The sequence below is a fragment of the Natrix helvetica genome, assembly GCF_964273705.1.
Source record: "Natrix helvetica genome assembly, chromosome: 9".
NCBI lineage: Eukaryota > Metazoa > Chordata > Lepidosauria > Squamata > Natricidae > Natrix > Natrix helvetica.
In genome coordinates, this window is record NC_138560.1 from 24,316,656 (window position 1) to 24,337,322 (window position 20,667).

Sequence of the window (20,667 nt, forward strand, 5' to 3'; positions counted from 1 at the left end):
TCTAATGTGTATTGTCTGAAGAGAACTACACCAATCTATACAAGCGAACATGTACGCCATCTACGTTCCGACCTGAGCTTAGTGCACAAGATAATCTGCCATAACGTCCTACCTGTTAATGATTACTTTTACTTCAACTGCAATAACACAAGGGCCATCAACAGATACAAACTGAATGTAATCCATTCTAATCTTGATTGCAGGAAAAACGATTTCAGCAACAGAGTAGTAAATGTGTGGAACATCCTACCTGAGCCTGTGGTTAGTTCCTCTAACCCCTGTACCTTTTACCTTAAGCTGTTTCCCGTGGATCTTACACATTTCTTAAGAGGTTCCTAAGGGGGCGTGCATAAGCGCATGAGCATGCCTACCGTCCCTGTCCTACTGTCCTACATCTTTTTATATGTTTATGGGTATGTTTTGCTTATTTACTGTATCTCCATTTATTTGTGCCATTTTTTTCATACTTGTTTTGTTGTACTTGTTGACAAATAAATAAATAAACATTCAGAAGGGCACAGTGTAATAGTTTTTCTCTTTTTTGCTCCCAAAAACTGCCTTTTGATGAAATAGGTCATCTTGAAAAGTTGCTACTGAAACTGGATGGGGAAAAGCAATCGGAGACAAAGATCACAGCTTAAAAACATACAATTATTGTTAATTGTGATACAGACAGTATGGAATTAGGTCAGATTGTGCAAGAGCAAACAAGAGGCTGCAACTTTGCTGAACAAAATTCTCTGTCTGGATTTGTCAGCCATCAGACAGAGGCAGGAGGAAGCCTGTAGATACAGTGATACCTACTTTAATGCAGTGTTTCTCAATCATGGTAGCTTGAAAATTGGTGGATTTCAGCTCCCAGAATTCTCCAGCTCAGCACAATTCTGGGAGTCCACCTATCTTGAAGTGCCCATGTTTGAGAAACACTGCACTAAAGTATTAATATACAAGTATATATTCAAGAATGAGACATAGAATAAAATAGTTAGGATATGATAGTGAAGAAAGGGGAATAGGAAATGATAAGTATAACGGTATGAATAGGTTTGCGGGAATACCATGCCAAAATACATCAGCTGAGAGATTAAAAGAGATAACCACCACAACAGAAAAGGATAGGAAGAGAGGAGGAGAGGAGAAGAGAGGGAAGGAAAGGGAAGGAAGGAAGGAAGAGGAAAGGAGAGGAAGGAGGGAAGGGATAGAAAGAGAAGTAGAGAGGATAGGAAGGGGAAGAGGAAGAGAGGAGTAGGTGAGAGGCAAGGGAAGATGGAAAGGGAAAGGAGAGGTGGAAGGAAGGAAGTAGAGAAGGGAGGGAGGGAGAAAAGAAGGAAAAATAGGTTGGTGATAACATAAAATAGGTGTATGGGAAGGTAAGCAAAGCAATCCAGAATGTATATTTTAACCTTTTATATGGGAAAACAAATGTGTAAAAGTGATCAATACAAATAAGAACAATAACTATGTGAAGGTATACCTGTAATTGTATGTAAGAGATTAAAAATTTAAAAATAAACTTTTTTTAAAAAAAAAGACTAAACTAGCTCTCAAGGTTACTCTCTTTCCCATTTTGCTTATTTGTTTGTTTCTATGCCATAGATTTTATGCCAGCTTCCATATCAGAACGTAAACCAAAGTAGCCAATGAATCTCCTATTTGCAACAGCAAAGGGGGCTCACCTTCTCCAATGCACCTGGAGGCAGCAGCTGGCTAGCCCACATATTTTTCTGTCAGTTGAGTTGCTTTCTTGTGGCAAGAAAAGTAGGTTGCTGGTACTTCCAAGAAAACTAAATAACCCTCTCATGGTTGCTCCTGCCAGCAGCTTCCCTCTGCTCAACGATAGGGCCAGCCTTGACTCCAGCTGCTTCCAAGAAGGCACCCATGTTGTCAATGCAAAGGATCAGCCATCTCTCCTCCCTCCTTTCCCTCCCCCCACCCCACAATGGAAGGCTGACCAGAAAGCAGACTAATTGTGCAACAATAGGCATGACTGGAAGCCCTTGAAGCTTAGAAGGAAGTGGTTCTCAATCTTGCCCCCCTTAAACTCCCCCCCAGCAGAACACAGTGGCTGGGACCCAGGATAAGTCATAAAAAGGCAAACACATTTTTCCATAAATGATCAACATACAAACAAAATGCTAATAAAGGAGAAGCTTTAATGTTTTCTAGCATACAATGATACTCTAATCAAGGAACTAGTGATGGGAAAACCACACTCACCTACCAACGCATGAAGGATAAGGAAACAAACTCCACTCTTCCTCACACTGAACATCTTACCTAGTTGGGTAATTAAATGTCTCTGCGAGCTAACAACCAAGCTCAGACAGTGTCAAGGACTCCTCAGCTGCAAATATCCCTTTGTGTTGGAATTAATGATTTTCTTGAGAAAAGTGGGGCTTCTGGTGTAGGGAATCCCATGTTTGTTGACAGAGGGGCTGGTGGGATATACAGAATGCAGAAGAGGAGAGATGGAAGGAGCCTTAGAAATCTTCTAGTCCAATTCCCTGCCCAAGCAGAAGGCCCGATACCATTTCAGACAAAGGGCTGTCCAATCTCTTCTTAAAAACCTCCAGTAATGGAGCACCCATGAAATCTGGAGGCAAGCTGTTCCACTGATTAATTTTTCTCATTGAAAAGGAAATTTCTTCTCAAGTCTAGGTCGCATCTCCTTTTGAGAGGGTCTACCACAACTTGCCGCAGTCAACTCACCATGGCCAACTCATTGCAGGGACAAAAATTACACTAATATTGAAGAAAGGGTGGAATAGAATCATTAAAGAAAGGATGCCAAAGGAGGGACAAAATGAAATGTGAATGACAAAAATTAAAATAATTTTTAATTATTTAAAATGATTAAATTGAATTGAACTGCAGCAAGTTGGCCCAATGCGAGTTGTCCCATAGTGAGTTGGCTGGAGGAGTTGGACATAGCGAGGGGACCAGGGCAAGTTGGCTGTAGCAAGTTGCCCCATTCCACTTTGATAAGCTTCCACTAATTACTTCTTATCCTGCCATTTTCTCTTTGACAGCCTCTCAAATATTGGAAGGCTGCTCTCATGTAATGACACTTCTCCAAAGTTGTTTTAAAGTTTCCCTCTCCAATCTTTTTGTCGTTTTCCTAATACAGAGGAAATGATGACCAGAGCCTTGTCTAAACAAATTACCTTTGGTGGATTCACTCTCTCGAATGAGGAAAGCACCATGTGTATTACCAGCAGTGAGAAGGCGGCGCTCAGCATCCTTCCTGCCGAGGGTTTTGAAAAACCAACTGCAAAAAACAACACATTGTTGATTACAGAGTTCTATCTACAGCCCATCTTAGAGCATTTTAGAGTTTTACGTAAGCAACCGCAGCTATTCTGACTTAAAATGAAACAAGGTTGTTTATTACAGAAGAAAAGGCCACATTTACATTTTAATTTAAAACCTTTTTGGCCACTCTGCAAAATGAATATATACAATAAATATTTCCACTATAGCTTATAAAATATACTATTTTTTAAAAAAACCATGTATTTATATTGATTCACAAGAACAAAGTAGAGAAAAGAAAATTGTAGTGTCACACAATCCAAACATATATAGGGCAAAATATTTTGTTTCTTGCAAAACCATTCCCAAATGAGCCCATCTGCCTTAAGAAAAAAAGTGTTTACCATTTGCCCAGTAAAGATCTTTTCAACCCCTAAATGTTGCCCCTCTTTTCTTACTGTTGAATTAAAGACCTATGCTTCTATACTACAAAGATCAGAATTGTGCAATTCACAAAGATGCTCTTGGTGACCCTCTGTGAAAGTGAACAGAGTGAACATTGGACTTTAAAGAAAGAAAACACCAACAATAAATCCCATTTATTTGTATCCATTTCATGCATCCATAATCTTGTATATACTTATATATACTGTATTATCTTATACACGCTTGACAAAACAAATAAATAAAGTAAAAATAAAAATAGAACACTTTCAAATACTGATGTTGAAGGAGACTCCTTGGTTGAGGCACAAAGGATTCAATTGTTATGTTTTGACATATTAGGTGAATACCCAGCTCCTTTGAAAGTCCAGACTGTTGGGAAAAATGGAAGGAGGGGGGAAAAGAGGACAAACAACAGCAAAGTGGAGGGACTCAATTACAGTGGTGAAAGATAAAACACAAGAAGACCTAAAGAACTAGGTTGGGAGTTGAGACCATTTTACCCTGAGAAAAATCCTCCTCAACTTTAGAGCACAGAAAGTAAGGACCCCAATGGATTGTACTTGTACTCAGTGATGACTAGACCACGATCCTGATGGATCAAGATGGAGGTTGTCTTTTTTGTGCAACCTCTAAATACTCTCCAAGTATAGCTTCTGAGAAACATCTTGCAGTCAGGCCTCCAGTGTGGTTACCACAAAGACCAAAGTCCCTGTGACTACTTTCCTTGTAGTGTCCACAGCACGCCCTCAAATCTCATCAGCCAAAATGATTCAGGTGGATGGATGCCTTGCGGTAAAAAAAAAAGAGCCATTTACTTCCATGGGTTAGAACCTTGATTCAATAGCTGTAGCCTCAATGAGACCAGAGCTACTGAATCCTCAACAAAATCAACAGAGACGCTGTAGAAACATGGCAGTCCGAAAAGCGCACACAGAGTTGTCGAAGTCCTTTGTGAGAACATCGAGCGAGGCCTCTTGTCTGACAGCGAGGATGAGGATTTTTGCCTGCAATTTGACAAGATGACAGCACGTGAAATTGAAAACCATTTCCCACCTTGCGCTGGCTGCAGGGGAAACCACCAAAGATCAGCCTGCAGTTTCAGGGACAACATCTGCCAGCAGTGTGACCGAAGAGAGCACCTGGTCTGAGTCTGCAAAGGGGAACTACCATCCGCTCAATAACCGAAGAATGTGTTTAGCCAGTTGGGGAAACGGAGGCAATCCAGATGAGAGGTTTGGAAGCCCCGGTGGAAGCAAGAGACAGCAGAATCAACTGAAGCATTCCAGATAAAAATCTGGCAAGCCAGCACACCAAAAAACAAAAACCTGAGAGTCACCATCCACATTGAGGGGTCACCGTGCAGCATGGAAATTGATACTGGGTCATCCCTGACCATCATATCCTGGGCCACACTCAAGAAGGCCATCCTGAGTCTGAAAAGCACCAAGAGCTGAGACTCAGCAACTACCAGGGGAATCGCATCTCCATACTAGGCTGTGGCACATTCTGTGTCCAATTCAAGAGCTTTGATGGACTGCCCTCATTGATAGTGGTCAGCAGCTCCCTTCCAAGCCTACTCAGCTTGGACTGGTTCAAATCCCTGGGTATGGGGGTAATCGGCATCAATGCCATCCAAGATGACAGCACCGAAGAGTTGCTCCGCAAGTTCGAGGACGTCTTCAGCGGAGGTCTTGGCAAGTATGTGGGGACTCCTATAGCATTTAACCTTGATCCCAACATAGCCCCCATTCGATTGAAGGCCTGGAGGATCCCTTTAACCCTCCGACCTAAAATTGACCAAGAATTGGACAAACTAATTGGTCAGGGGATTCTGGAGCCAGTTGACCATGCATGCTGAGAGACCCCTATTGTGACCCCAGTAAAGCCTGATGGGTCTGTCTGCATAGGCGCAGACTATAAGTGCACCCTAAATGAAGCTCTCCAACAGAGCGCATACTTGTCCAGCATTTCTAGGCCCGAGAAAAAACTGCATTCCCTAGGCCCGAGAAAAATATTTGGCAAATTAGACCTGGTGCAGGCGTAGCAGAAATTGCCAGTAGATGACATCAAAGTGGAGGGCCAAGCCATTGCAATGCATAGGGGTGCATTCAAATGCACTAGATTACAATTTGGCGTTAGCATTGCCCCTGGACTGTTCCAAAGCATCATGGAACTGTTTTTGCAGGGGATAGCAGGAGTTGTCCCTTATTTTGATGATGTCTTGATATCCGCTGCAAATAAGGAGCAATTTTTCAAACATTTGCGAGTGGTTTTGGCCAGAATTAGAGAGAAGGACCTCCATTTGAAAAAGGAGAAATGTCAAATTGCAGCACCAAGGGTTGACTTCCTGGGGTATTTGGTAGATGGCTCCAGAATTCACCCAACAAATGCTAAAATTAAAGCTATTCAGGACGCCCCCACACCTTGCAACCAGACCGAGCTGAAGGCGTTCCTCGGACTTCTCAACTTTTATATCATTTTCTTGCAACAGAAAGCAATTGTAGCCAAACCATTGCACCGGCTCCTCTGAAAGAAGGCCAAGTGGACATGGGGGAGAAGCAAAGCTTCTGCGTTTGCTGCTGTCAAAGAGCTGCTGTCAGCTGACACTTTCCTGGTGCAATACAACCAGACTCCCCCATTGGTGTTAACCTGTGACGCGTTGCCTTTTGGCATCGGGGCAGTCCTCAGCCATCACATGCCAAATGGAACTGAAGCCCCCATCACATATTATTCTAGGACCCTGTCTGCCGCTGAGGGCAACTACGGCCAGTTGGACCGGGAAGCACTGGCTGCGGTGGCAGGGGTCAAGCAGCTTCACGGCTGAGACTTTGAACTTGTCACAGACCATAAACCGCTGTTGGGGCTCTGGGCTGGGGACCGACCCACTCCTGCATCCCTCTCACTGCATATGACCCGCTGGACTGTTTTCCTCGTGGCCTACAGCTACCGCCTCATTCATCGGCCAGGTAAGACTTTGGGCCATGCTCAACAGGTGCCTCAACAGGTGCCCTTTGCCTGAACTTTTGGATGATCCTACTCCTAAGGTCCCTGTTTTGCTCATAGACTGCCTTGAGGCTGGCCCAGTGTCATCAAATGAGGTCACCCGCCACTCAGTGAGAGACAAAACCATCTCTCAGGTTCTGAACTGGGGGTGGAGGGGGTGGCCCAAGGGACCAGTTGGGGCTGAGTTTAAACCATTTATTGCAAAACAAAATGAACTGTCTGCATTGAGGGGATGTTTACTGTGGGGGGACCGGGTGATTGTTCCACCCAAACTGTGAGTTGCAGTATTACAGACCTTGCATGTAGAGCATCTGGGGATTGTCCGGATGAAATCTTTGGCAAGGAGTTATGTGTAGCAACCTGCACACCGTGCCAGGAATCCTGACCATCTCCCCCAGAGGTGCCTGCACATGAATGGGAGAGGCCCAAGGCACCCTGATCTAGGGTGCACATTGACTTAGCCAACCCTGTGCATGGACAAACTTTCCTCGTAGTGCTGGACGCCTACTCGAAATAGAGGTAGTCCTCGTGACCACCACCATGGCAAAGGTGCTACGGAGACTTTTCTCCATGCATGGCCTGCCGATGGTCTGGTCTCGGACAATGGGCCCCAATTCATGGCCATCCAATTCAAGATCTATTTAGCAGAGCAGGGAATCAGACATGCCCTGGGTCCCCCATTCCATCTGCTAGCAATGGCCTGGCGGAAAGAATGATGTGATCTGCAAAAGAAGCCCTATCCAGAATGGGGCCTGGTGATTGGCAAACCCGAATCGATAAAATTCCTACTTGTATGCCAAGTGCCACAACTGGCAGAAGCCCCTCTGAATTACTAATGGGTCTCCCTTAGACTGGCTGCACCTAAAATATTCTGCCAATCACCCATTGATTCAACCAGCCAACTATGGTCATTTAGAATAGGGGATCGAGTGTATGCCCACAACCACCCTGGGGGTGCTCTCTGGGTTCCTGCCACAATTGTAGAAATTGCCAGCCCTCGCTCTTACTGCTTAGAGCTCGAGGATGGTAGAAGTTGGAGGTGGCACATTGACCAACTCCGAGGCCGGCTCAGCCATTCCACTCTTTTTTTTTTATTGCAAAATTTTTATTGGTTTTAAAATATATAGGGAAGGGTAAAAGGGTGTACAGAAAATTTTTTGCAGCTTCCACACTGGTGGCGAAAATCCCCCCAAGAAACTCACAGATTTAACAATCTTAAAAATAAAATATAAAAGAAAGCATCAGAACAAATTTAACCAATATTATCAAACATGTGCTCTACTATTTTTTCTCTGTTACTTTTTGTAGTATCAACAATTACAATTATTCCAAATACATTCATTTTTGTGATCTAAGCCTTTTTGATATTGCTTCTTCTTCCCTGCCCCCCGGAGGGGCCTCAGCGCCCCCCCTCCTTATCTTGCGTCTTGCTGTCCTTCTCCCTACTCCCAGTAAATTCCTCCTCTGGGGGGGGGGGGAGATTATTTTTAATAAAGGCTTCTGCCTCTTGAATTGTATTAATTCTGAGCCTATTTCCCTCCCAAAAGACCATCATCCCCCTCTGGTAACAACCACTTAAACCAGACCCCCATGTTGTATAATTTTTTTGATAAGGGGGAATATTTCCTCCTTCTCTCTCTTATTTTTTGGGGGGATCTGTTTAAGAATGGTGACCTGTTCCTCTTTGTATTTCAATGGTCTCTCCCTTTGGGTCGCAAGCACCTCATCCCTTGTGGATCTCCTGACAAATTTAGCATGTACCTCTCTGGGAACGTTGTGACTTCTGGCATATGCTGAGTTTATCCTATATGCTAGATCCATATCCCACCATAATTGTTTCTTATCTCCCTTAATATAATCTGCTAAAATTGTGCTCATAATCTCTTTAAGATCTTCATTTTCTTCCTCTGTCAGGTTCTGGAATATAAGAAAAAAGGACATTCTTTCAAATTCTATTTTTGTCAGAAAATTTTCTACATCTGCGTTTTCCTTGCATGTTGTTTTAAGCTCCTCCCCCATCTCCGCTGCTCTCTCCTCCAACACCATAATTCTTTGCTTATTCCCAGCAATATGTTCTTTAACGTCTCTGAGCTCTTCTTTAACCTCTGCCATTTCTTTCCTCATTTCATTCTGCCCCTTCATAAGTTCGTTAAACATTTCCGTAACAGATAGTTCCTTTGTGTCCTCTCCAGCCCCTCCTTTCTGCAACAATGAGGTGATCTTAGACTGTTGCGTTGTGGGGCTGGGGGCAGCAGATGACGGAGCTGAGTGCGCCTTGCCAGTTGGTGGTTTTCTTGCAGCCATTGGTTAGGTTCAGAGATGCAAATCCTTTCCAGGCAAAATGGTGTCCGGGGATTCCACAGCGGAGCAGGCCTCAAAAGGCAAATAAAAGCAGGGAAACCCACAATTCCAATAGAGAGATAATCCAAGAAGTAATTCCAATAATCAAAGCTCAGAAGAGCCATAGAAAGAGGTCCCAGCTTCCCTTTGAGAGAGTACAGCAAACAATCCACTTTACTTTCTCTTTGGGAGCAGTTTCAAAGGATAAGTTTCATTCATATGTAGACAAAGGAAGGAGGGCGGGCGCCATCTTGGCCCTCCCTTCCGCAGGGAGAGAAGTCACAAAAAGTTTTTCTTTCCCTGTTTTTAAAGGCGAAGGTCAGCTTTAGAATCATTTCTGGCAATTGTAAAAAGCCATTCTCATTCACTGTCCAAGTAACTAATCAGTCATTATTCTCTCTCTCCGAGAGAGTCCCTTTAAATGCCACTTATTCCGAGGGGGGGTAATAGAGGAACCACCCCCCTCTAATTTCCATTTCAAAAGCCAGAGCACACCAACTCATGCACATCTGTAGCTTTCTTTCAAAGTAAACAAAGAGAACCAGGTGGGATCCGCGCTGCCAACCTTCAGCCACGCTTCTCCTTTGATCTGAAACCTCCCAGGGCCGTCCGGCGAAGAGGCGACGTCACTCGCCCCCCCACTGCTCCCTGGCGCCTAGGCGAAGCTGGGAAAAATACCCCCCCCCCCGGCTGCCGCAACTGTGGTGAGTCCCAACAAGCCACCTTTCAGCAGGAGACCCTTTGTTCGAGTCTCCTGTGCTCCTTTCGGAGCCCACCAAGGGAGTGATCGGCAGACTACACGTCCGTCGCCATTCGGTCCCGGAAGCGGAAGTCTCAGCCATTCCACTCTTAAGCAACCAGAGGTAACTCCTGCATGAGTTAGCCAAAGACCTACCCCAAAAGGAGCAATCGTACACTCCTTCCACAGACTTCTCAATCCTGAAAAAGCCAGAGTACTTATTTGGGGAAGTTGGAAGCCCGCAGCGAACTCCAGGTGAACTGGCTCTGAAAATTCCATCCACACCCCGGGAAAGTTTCCAGGAGTTTCCATCAGTTGCAGCCGGAGAGTCAACAGGTCCATCCAACCTGACTGAAGTACTGGCGCCAACTGAACTGCACAGGTCTGAGAGGGTTCCTAAGCACTCCACCTATTTGGGTCAGTACGTCACTAGTTGGATTAGCCCAACTAAGAGGGGAGGGGTGTTACATATTGACAGCCAAGTAATAGGCTCCACCAAGGTCCTCCATTCCGGCAGGAGAATACTCGAAGCCGATTGGCCGAGCCATCTGACAGCTCCCTATAAAAGGGCTAGCTGTCAGACAGGACAGTGCTGGATTTGTAAATAGTTGTCAAATAAAGAGCTGTTGTTTGTCACTGAAACCTGAGTCTTGTCTCATCCATTCACCCGACCTAACATTGTCTAATCCAATTTTTTTCTATCTTATCAAGTAGTAGGTTATGGTCTACTTTAGGCCTGTCAAACTGGGGGTCCGTGGATCACATATCACATGCAGGCCACGCCCTGATTCCATAAAGGCAAGAAATGTTGCGATGCATCATGATCCGGCCCTTGACGCGATCGAGTTTGACACCCGTGTTCTACTTTATCAAATGCCTTACTGACCGCATTTTTCTGGTCCAGTAATTTTGTCACTTTGTCAAAGAATGCAATAAGATTTGTCTAGCATGATCTGTTTCTACCATGATGGCTTTTGATTATGATTATGATTATGACTTTTGATTATGACTTTGTTTGCCTCTAGTTGTTCGCAGATTCATTGTTTGATTATCCTTTCCAGAATCTTCCCAGGTATTGATATCAGGCTGATAGGTTTCTAGTTTCCTGGATCCATTTGTTCACATGTGATATATGCAAATTTCTTCACCTTTTGTAGTTCTACTCAGATTTGCTATTCATTTGCTTTGTTTCACAATAGAAATTCATAGGATCAATGAAATAGTCTGTGATAGCATCATCTTCTTCCTTGGTCTCCTGGCTCAGTCTTCTCTAACCTCAGTCTTCTCTAATGCAGTTGGTTCCAGAATTCCTCTTTCTGGGAGCTGAAGTCCAGAGTTGCTGAGATTGAGATTGTTGGACCACATATTAGGAATATGGCAGTGGTAGGATTCATTCTTTTTACTACCAGTTCTGTGGGTGTGTCTTGGTGGGCGTGGCATGGCTTAGTAGGCATGGCATGGCTTGCTGGGTGTGGCAGGGGAAGGATACTGCAAAATCCTCATTTCCTCCCAATCAGCTGGGATGGGAGGCAGAGAATAGATGTGGGTGGGGCCAGCCGGTTTACCGGTTCTCTGAACTACTCAACATTTCCGCTACCGGTTCTCCAGAACTGGTCAGAACCTGCTGAATACCACGTCTGGAACGTAGATGTCTAACTCTTTTTACTGGGTATAAGGTTAGAGAAGAGGAGCTGAGCTGACAGAGAAGGACTCAACTTTAGCAATTGAATATACAGAAAATCCTCAACTTATGACCACAATTGAGCCCAAAATGTTTATGGCTAAGTGAGAAATTTGTTAAGTGAGTTTTGCCCCATTTTGCGACTTTTCTTGCCACATTTGTTAAGTGAATCACTGCAATTGTTAAATTAGTGACATGGTTGTTAAGTGAATTTGGTTTCCCCATTGTCTTTCTTGTCAGAAGGTTGCAAAAGGGGATTACATGAGCTTGTGACTCTGCAACTGTCCCAAATATGAGTCAGTTGTCAAGCATCCAAATATAAATCACAGGATTTATCACAAATATAAATCACAGGCTCTTACAATAGTCATAAGTGTGAAAAATGGCCATAAGTCACTTTTTTCACTGCTGTTGTAAATCAAGGACTAACTGTATTTGTGTGAGTGGCTACATTTTTTAAAAGTACAATACACATAAATTTTCATTCCGCAGAAAAATATATAAAACACACAAAAACACATGCATTCCTTTAGTAGTGTACCTGCATAAGTAACATTTGCATTCTGTTAAGAAAATAAAAATGAAACTTTCTTAATGCAATCAACAGTTAGACAGATTTATCAATACATTAATTTACCAATAGCCTAAATTTGAATAAGCATGATTTGGGCTGAGGTTTAAGCCTCATTACACTCAATCCTTGACTTACAACCATAATTAGAAGATTTGTTGTTAAGTGGTGATTGTTAAATGAAGCATCAGGTGATCACACTTGATTTTATAACCTGTTTTGATGCTTGTCAAAAGCTGGCTACAAAGGTTACAAATGATGATCACACGACTACAGGATGCTACAGTTAAAGGACCAGTTGTCACATTTTTCAGCACCATCGTAACTTTGAACAGTCACTAAATGAATGGTTGTAAATCAAGGACTACCTGTTTTGATACCCTTAAAAATCAGCCTGTGTGTAGCTAACGGGCATGGAGAAGAACAGTTCTTGCTACTCACGGCTCTTGCTCCAGTGTGTTCAACTTGGCGACAAAGTTGCATGGTATATTGCCCACTTGTCCTGTGGTGAGAGACTGAGCTTTCCACCATTCTCCTGTCCTAAAAGAGAGAAGAATTGTCTGTCCATCTCCTTATTCTTCAACCCCATCCCTACCCAAGAGACAAAGGCAGAGAATGAACCCAATGGAGGTTTGGACAACCCTATTTCTACTACTTCCATTTTGTGTTCCTTTAGTCATGTCAGCTGGACACAAAGCACTAGTCCCAAACCAGTGGTGGCTTGCCTGTACCAGGTGTACCGGTGCCTGCCCTGAGCACTGGATACCGTTCCGGTACAGTGCTCCGGAGGGCTCACCCAACCGCCCGTCATCCTTACCTGTCTTTAAAGTCTTCGGCGCTTCCGCACACGGTGCATACAGCGCCTCCGTGACACTCTGCGAAGCAGCTGGAGCGTCGCGGAGGCGTGGCTGGAGGGTAAGACACATGCGGAAGACGCCGGGCCCCATTGCAGCCGTACTGGTTGCAACGGAATCCGAAACCCACCACTGTCCCAAACAAGGAGCTCCTTCCTATTATCACAGTATAATTTTTGCACAATGAATTTTTGTGATGTGTTTTATCAATCCCTCCACTCGGGGCAATGAACCTGGTGGGATGTACTCCAACACCAGAGAATCCATTGGGGAGAGCGGGGTGTCCAATAGATCAAGATGGCTAGTGCAGCCTGCCAATCAAAGCCCAACCCTTTTTTAAATATACTTCACAACTTATGCATATACGAACGATTAGGAGCAGTAAATGAACTTGTGTGTCTTGGTAGAAAGTCCATACTCAGAGACTGAATTCAACCATGACAAAAACATGGAATTCTTACATTGTTTTGGTTTGTGTTTGTGTGTGGTTGCATGTGTGTCAGGGGTGGGTTCTGGCTGCTACTGCCGGTTCGCTCAGAGATGTGCTTCGTGTACCAAAAAAATTGCTTTTGCGCATGCACAGAAGCACAAAACACCATAGGCGACACCAAGAGAACCAGTTCAGGGGCATGGCAGACCAAGTTACCACCTACTCGCCCGAACCAGTCTGAACCAGTAAGAACCCACCTATGGTGTGTTGTGTGTGTGTCAGTGTGTGTGTGTGTGTGTGCGTGTGTGTGTGTACACATACATACTTACAAGGCCTTGCAGTTTTATATCAGTTGAGCTGAATTAATCTTGAGGGTTCTCACAGCCCTCTTAGAAACCCTTCACAGTATAAATAAATGTCTACGTCCTTATTGGCCAATATTACTGACAATAACACAATTCTTAGTGGAATGCAAGCCTTCAGTGCAACTCAGCTGTTTCCAGACAGAAGAGTTCATTCCTTTTGCTGATGAATCACATCGTGCCCCAGAATGGAAGCCAGCTTACTCTTCTAGTATCCTCAGCTGTTCTCCTGTCCGAAGCGGCAGATCTCCTTCATGAGTTGTTTCATAATCAAAGAGTGCAACCACCAGTTTATCTAAAAAGGGCATAAACACAAAACAGGTTTCTGAGTAAAGGCTGCTAAGGATAGAAGGAAATGAGTTACATTGCAGAAGACTATGAACATGTGTGAAGACCATGGGGAAGGATAACGTGAGAATGCAGAAATAAAAGAAGCTGAAGGTGTATTGAAGATAATGGCTGCCAGAACAAATGAGTCAAAATACACACACACTTACGTATGTATGTATGTATGTATGTATGTATGTATGTATGTATGTGTTTGTATAGATGCGTATGTGTATGTATGTGTGTATATACGTGTGTGTGTGTGTGTGTGTGTGTGTATAATTTTCAGGAAATTCAGGTAGATTCATATGAGTATAAAGATTTATTGCAACCTTAAGCTCTCTACAAGAATCTGACCAACTGGTAGTTAAGGGAAATGAACGGGAGATAAGAGAGGCATTCAAAGTGAGCTGGACTTGGATCTCTTGAGGGACTTGTGTCTTATGATATGTTTGACCCCTCCCTCGGACTCAGCCTGGTCATCTTCTGCACAAAATGTTGTTTCCAGTGGGTGAAGAAAGCTACGTAAGAAGCCTGCAACACAGTGAAACAATTTAAAAAAACTTTTAAAAGTGGTGAAAACAACTGGAGTTAAATTGAAAAGAGGAAAAGCTGAAAGGAGTATTTTAAATATTTATATGGAAAAGCTAGTCGTGCATTGAAGAATGGAATCAAAAGAAATGCAATCAATATTCAAAAAGAAGGAAAAGGAAGCCATGAATGTTGTGGGTATGTCAGAAATAAGGCTACAGGTGTGTACAGACAATAAAACTGTGTTAAAATATGCTTATGGATCATCTGTGCAATTTATTTAACACACATGTGAAAACTGTGTCTGTGACTAGAAACATCCTTCTATTATTCTTATATCTAGGGATAGGAGTAAGAAATTTGCAAAACTACACGGGCATTACTCGTCCTTGGAAGGTAATGCCAAACTGAATGAGTATAAAAGGTTGTTGTTGTTAGTCGCAAAGTCGTGTCCGATCCATTGCGGCCCCATGGACAACATTCCTCCAGCCTTCCTGTCCTCTACCATCGTCTGGAGTCCATTTAAGCTCACGCCTGCTGCTTCAGTGACTCCATCCAGCCACCTCCTTCTCTGCTGTCCCCTTCTTCTTCTATTGCCCTACATCTTTCCCAGCATGAGGCTCTTCTCCAGTGAGTCCATCCTTCTCATTAGGTGGCCAAAGTCTGAGTTTCATCTTCAGGATCTGGTCTTCTAAAGAGCAGTCAGGGTTGATCTCCTCTTGGACCGACTGGTTGGATCGCCTTGCAGTCCAAGGGACTCACAGGAGTCTTCTCCAGCACCAGAATTCAAAGGCCTCCATTCTTTGGTGCACAGCCTTCCTTATGGTCCAACCTTCACAGCCATCCATTGCAAGTGGGAAAACCGTAGCCTTGTCTATATGTACTTTTCATAGGTGGGTTCTGGCTGGGGCTACTGCTGATTTGCTCATGCAGGCACAGTTCAATAGAAATTGTTCTCCACATGCACAGAACTAAAAAACAAGATGGCAGCCCTAACGGCGCCAACTGGAGAACTGGTTCGGGGACGTGGTAGGCCTGGGCTGCTGCCGGTTCCAGCGACCCAGGCTATCATACCACTACCAGTTCAGCCGAACCGATCCAAACAGGTAGGAATCTACCACTGGTACTTTTGTTGGCAAGGTGATATTGCTGCTTTTTAGTATGCTGTCTAGATTTGCCATCGCTTTCCTCCACAGGAGCAAGTCTCTTTTAATTTCGTGGCTGCAGTCCGCATCTGCAGTAATCTTGAAGCCCAGGAAAATGAAATCTGTCACTACCTCCCCATTCCAATTAACAAAATTGAGAAAGTGCAGTGTGACTTTATGCTAGGCGGGGTTGAACAGATGTGTCCTTTTCAGCAATTCATTAAAGCATGTATGAATGTGAGGAAGTTTATTATGAATTTGTTGGTTTGGAGAAAGTGTATCCTAAAGCAAATAGTTATGGAATGTGGAATTGGTTGATAGCTGAAAACAATGAGAGTGGTATATGACAGAAGAAAAGAACATGTGAATCAGTTAAATGCTTAGCAAATAGTTAATATTTGAGCAAGGAAGAAATCAAGGAGGGTTATTGTCATTTTTGCTTTTGAATGGGTTTATGGGAAATATTTTTTAAAATGCTGTTTGTGACATTAGACATGTATTGGTTGTGGACAAATGTGTATGCATGTAAATAATGCTATATTGTTGACAGATTCCAAATCATTGCAGCAACATTTGTAAAGATTATTCTGATGTAAGAAGGAATGTGAATCTGAAATTAATCTATCCAATATCAAGGTATGGGTGTCTAACAGGAGAGCAGAGAATTGCAAATTCTACATAAATGATGAACAATTAAAGGAAGTACATGAATTTACTGCCCTAGTAAAATATTTGTTGAAAAGACATGCTTTTGAAAAGTTGGGAATATCAAAGAATGAAAGTTTGCTGAAAGAAGAAAAAATAACAGCAAATTAGCTGCTACTGTCCACTTAGATTTACAGAAATGAGACTTGGGTTTATCAGCAAAGGCAATTAATTTGATGTAGTTTTAAGACACTATTTTAGAAACCAGAAAACTGTACACTCTAGTCCCTCCTCAAACACGAAGCCATCTGGGTGACCTTGGGCCAGTCAGTCTCTCTCAGCTCTCCCTCAAGAAGGCAATGACAAACCATATCTGAAAATCCTTGTTAAGAAAACTTGACAAGGAGTTGAGTGAGAATCAAATATAATAAATATATGGAAGAAGAGCCAACGGGTCAAAAAGAAGAAGAATGAGAAAGTCATGAGTAGATGCAGCTGAGGGGATCCCAAAGTGAAACAAAAATAAGGTTGAAGAACAAAAAAAAAAAAGCAATCAAAGAAGTGGAGTTATGGATATGGTAGTAGCAAACATGGTTTGCAGGGCTAGAGGTGAGATGAGGAAAATGTCTTTGGTTTTCTATGGGAGAATTTAAGAGTCCACAATACTGAAGGACAATATCTTTTGGGAACTAACAAGAACTGGCTTTGGATTGAAGTTAAGGAGAAGACTAGAAATCATGTGAATGAGAGTTCTCGTCCTGTCTTAGGTACAAAGCCACCAGTGGTGGAATTCAAAATTTCTTACTACTGGTTCTGTGGGCATGGCTTGGTGGGCGTGGCATAGCTTGTTGGGCGTGGCTTGGTGGGCGTGGCATAGCTTGTTGGGTGTGGCTTGGTGTGGTGGGCATGGCAGGGGAAGGATACTGTAAATCTTCATTCCCACCCCACTCCAGGAGAAGGATACTACAAAAGCAGAGGTGGCATTCAGTAGGTTCTGACCAGTTCTGGAGAACCGGAAATGGAAATTTTGAGTAGTTTGGAAAGTAAATACCACCTGTGACTGGCCCCATCCCATCTATTCTCTGCCTCCCGAGTCCCAGCTGATCGAGAGGAAATGGGGATCTTGCAGTATCCTTCCCCTGGAGTGGGGTGGGAATGGAGATTTTGCAGTATCTTTCCCCTGTCATGCCCACCAAGCCTCGCCATGCTATGCCCACCAAAAAGGACAGAATTGTCCTTGAGGTCCCCAGGGTGGTGCACGAGGTGTCAATATGTCAATATGTCACAGACGCCTCAATGGGAATCAGATTTCTTGCCCAGTCTGACTTTTGACATGCCAAAGAATTACATTAATAGAGACTGAAACAGCTGAAACAATAGTTAGAGCAGGGGTCCCCAAACTTGGCAACTTTAAGACTTGTGGACTTTAACTCCCAGAAGTTGCCAACAACAAATTTGAGTAACAATTTTCATAAGACGTGAATCCCATTTCTGCAATCTCTCCCACCTGTGGATGCAGTCCCCTTATTTTGTTCTCTGCCCTACGTTTGCCCCTCCCAACCCCTCGACTTGCCAACCAATCCTAAGATGCCACAAATTTATTGCATTGCATTGCTAAGAATTCCGGTCTTGCATTGCTAAGAATTCCGGTCTTTGCACAGATCCAAGTCTTTGCAAGGCCTTGGCCAACATCCAAAGTTGAAAGGAAAATAAAACGCTTACCTTGAAGGGGTGAAGCAGGAGGTAGAATCTCTTCGGCTGCCAACAGAGGAGTGTGCAACTCATAACCACTTAAACTGGGCCTCTGCAGGAGAAACAATGCTAACTGAAATCAAACAGACTGTAATTGCAAGAGAGCTGAAAAGTGAGGTAGAAACATTTTTAAATGCAATGGAATAAACTAAAATGCTTCCTCCTCACCCAAATGAGATTAGTATTATTCTCTGGTAGTTTTATGATGCTCTATATTTCCTGATCTGGCTAAAATGAAAATTGATCCTGTCGGCTGTGAAATCAGGTATAAAACTTGGCCAGAGATAAAACACGTATTTCAAAGAAAAGTCGGAATACATAAGCGGGTGGGGAAACTTTGGGGTGAGACTTTATACCAGTGTTTCCAACCGTGACAGTTTTAAAACGAGCACCTTAAAATTGCCAAGGTTGGGAAACATTGCTTTATACTGTAGGAAGTTAGCACACACCCCTCCCTCTCCTAGAAAAATGAAATATTCTGGGGAATATTGAAAAGGCAGAATATCATATTTCCCTGGATCAGAAACGGAGAAACATGTTTTTAGGCAGGAAGCAGACTTACTCCTAATAACCCCCACCTTTATCAATGGGCCATTAAAAGGCCTGAGCCAGTCTATTCTACATAACAAAGATCCCCCTTCAGCTCTAGGGTGATGGGATTAAGCTATGATAACATTAACCCTTTACCCATCTCACCACACGGCGCCTGGGAAGAAGCAATGCTCAACCAAACCTGGACTCACAGCCTACACAGTTGCCCCTGCATGGCCCCATGGGAGTCTGACAACCAATCAGAAGACAAGATCAAGGTCAAAGGCCAGAGAGGGCATAAAACCAGGGACTTTCAGCATCTCTGCCTCTTTTTCTTCTTCACCCAACATCTGGAAGCATCTGACCCCCCCCCCTTTTCTGTTCAGGAGCTCAAGCCATGTGATCCTGTCCACCATTAAACCATCTTTCCAAGCAGCCTCCATGTTTCCAGGGTCTTTCCCCCCACTTGGAACTGAACCCAGAAGGACATTTCTTCCAACAATACAGGACACTAAAGTATACCATGGATTCAATAGGTCCTCAATGAGTTTTCAAAAAGGAGTTAGGGGATTAATGTCCAGATGAGCACACCAGAGCAATTTCTCACCTTTGGCTTGGTGGCTGGATCAATAGGATAGTGACACACTTCACAAATCTCAGCGTCTATGGCCCAGTCATCATCATAGTCGAAACTGTAGCAGCAACCCATAATGTCTGCAAAGGCAGGAGAGGAGACAGAGTCATGAGCCCAGATTCAAAATCCCGAACGTCTAAGATCTCCAGCAAATCACATGAAGTTAGAAATGAAAATAAATAAATGCAAAATGAAATGAATTTGTAACAAAATATAGTGCCCCTCATTCATGATAGTCCTGGAATAAACTAATACAGGGGTGTCCAAACTTGGCAACTTTAAGACTTGTGGACTTCAGCTCCCAGAATTCCCCAGCCAGCTGGCTGGGGAATTCTGGGAGTTGAAGTCCACAAGTCTTAAAGTTGCCAAGTTTGGACACCCCTGAACTAATAGGTACTGGAAGCAGCAATACACCAATTACTTGACACCTCACTTGACACACCCACTGTTAAGTAAGTAAGCTCCCCGTTAGGAGAGCGAGTGCGCAGAGAAGCGTAGTGAGAGTGGTAGGCAAGAACACGCACAAACCAGCATACAGGGACACTGAATAGCATAAAATATAGTAGTTTACTATGTGGAAATATAGAGGTATTCAGAGTCCAGTTAACAGTCCAAGTCATACACGGTTCAGTCATTCAGTTATCAAATAGTCCGTCTAGCACAGCGATGGCGAAACTTTTTTGGCTCGCGTGCCATAAGTGGGGGGAATTCAGGGGGGTCGTGTGCAGGCATGCCACACCCATAATGCAATGCGCGATACCCCCAGTGTGCATGCGCGCACTACAGGCGAGAGCCCCACCATTTTTGCATGCTTTTTTCGCCCTCCCCAGGCTCCAGAGGCTTTATAGGAGCACGGGGAGGGCAAAAACAGCCTCCCCTGCCCCCCGGAAGCCCTCCGGAGGCTTCAGGGACCTTCAGGAGGCTTCCCTGAAGCCTCCAAAGCAGTCAAAACGACCCTCCAAGCAAACCGGAAGTCACTTCCGGTTTGCCCCGAGGGCTGGTTTTTTGTGCTCCAGAGGCTTCAGGGAAGCTCATGAAGCCTTCGGAGGGCCTCCGGGGGGGGGGAGGCTCTTTTCGCCCTCCCCAGGCTCCTATAAAGCCTCTGGAGCCTGGGGAGCTGACAGGGCAGCGCCTCACGTGCCCTGACAAATGGCTCTGCGTGCCACCTGTGGCATGCATGCCATAGGTTCGCCATCACTGGCACAGCACACAAAACAGCTAACACTAGCAAACCACAGTACCTCACAATACACCGATCAGCGTCTAACAGAGAGCTAGCAGCCATTCTGACTCCCTCTTATGGCTGCTTGAGGTAACAAACCAATTACATCTCTTTAGCATTTAAAGTAACAGATACATTTGTTATAATCATTGCTTAAATACATTGCCAAGCCAAGCTTAGGGTTACATCCCTAACATTCTC

At 43.9% G+C, this 20,667-nt stretch overlaps 1 protein-coding gene across 3 annotated transcripts in view; it reads right to left on the bottom strand.

Annotated features, from left to right (window-relative positions):
* LCK (LCK proto-oncogene, Src family tyrosine kinase) overlaps window positions 1-20,667 on the bottom strand; it is a 50,701-nt gene that overhangs the window by 20,209 nt on the left and 9,825 nt on the right. For 2 of the 3 annotated variants that reach the window (XM_081961613.1, XM_081961612.1), the window contains exons 2-6: window positions 19,218-19,324; window positions 18,050-18,131; window positions 13,884-13,974; window positions 12,475-12,573; window positions 3,165-3,268 (exon numbers count right to left, since the gene is read on the bottom strand). In XM_081961613.1, coding sequence (XP_081817739.1) covers window positions 3,165-3,268; window positions 12,475-12,573; window positions 13,884-13,974; window positions 18,050-18,131; window positions 19,218-19,319 — 478 coding nt within the window. In that variant the 5' untranslated portion in view covers window positions 19,320-19,324. Of the gene's footprint in view, window positions 1-3,164; window positions 3,269-12,474; window positions 12,574-13,883; window positions 13,975-18,049; window positions 18,132-19,217; window positions 19,325-20,485; window positions 20,503-20,667 lie in introns of those variants that run through there. The other variant, XM_081961614.1, reaches the window with a different exon arrangement.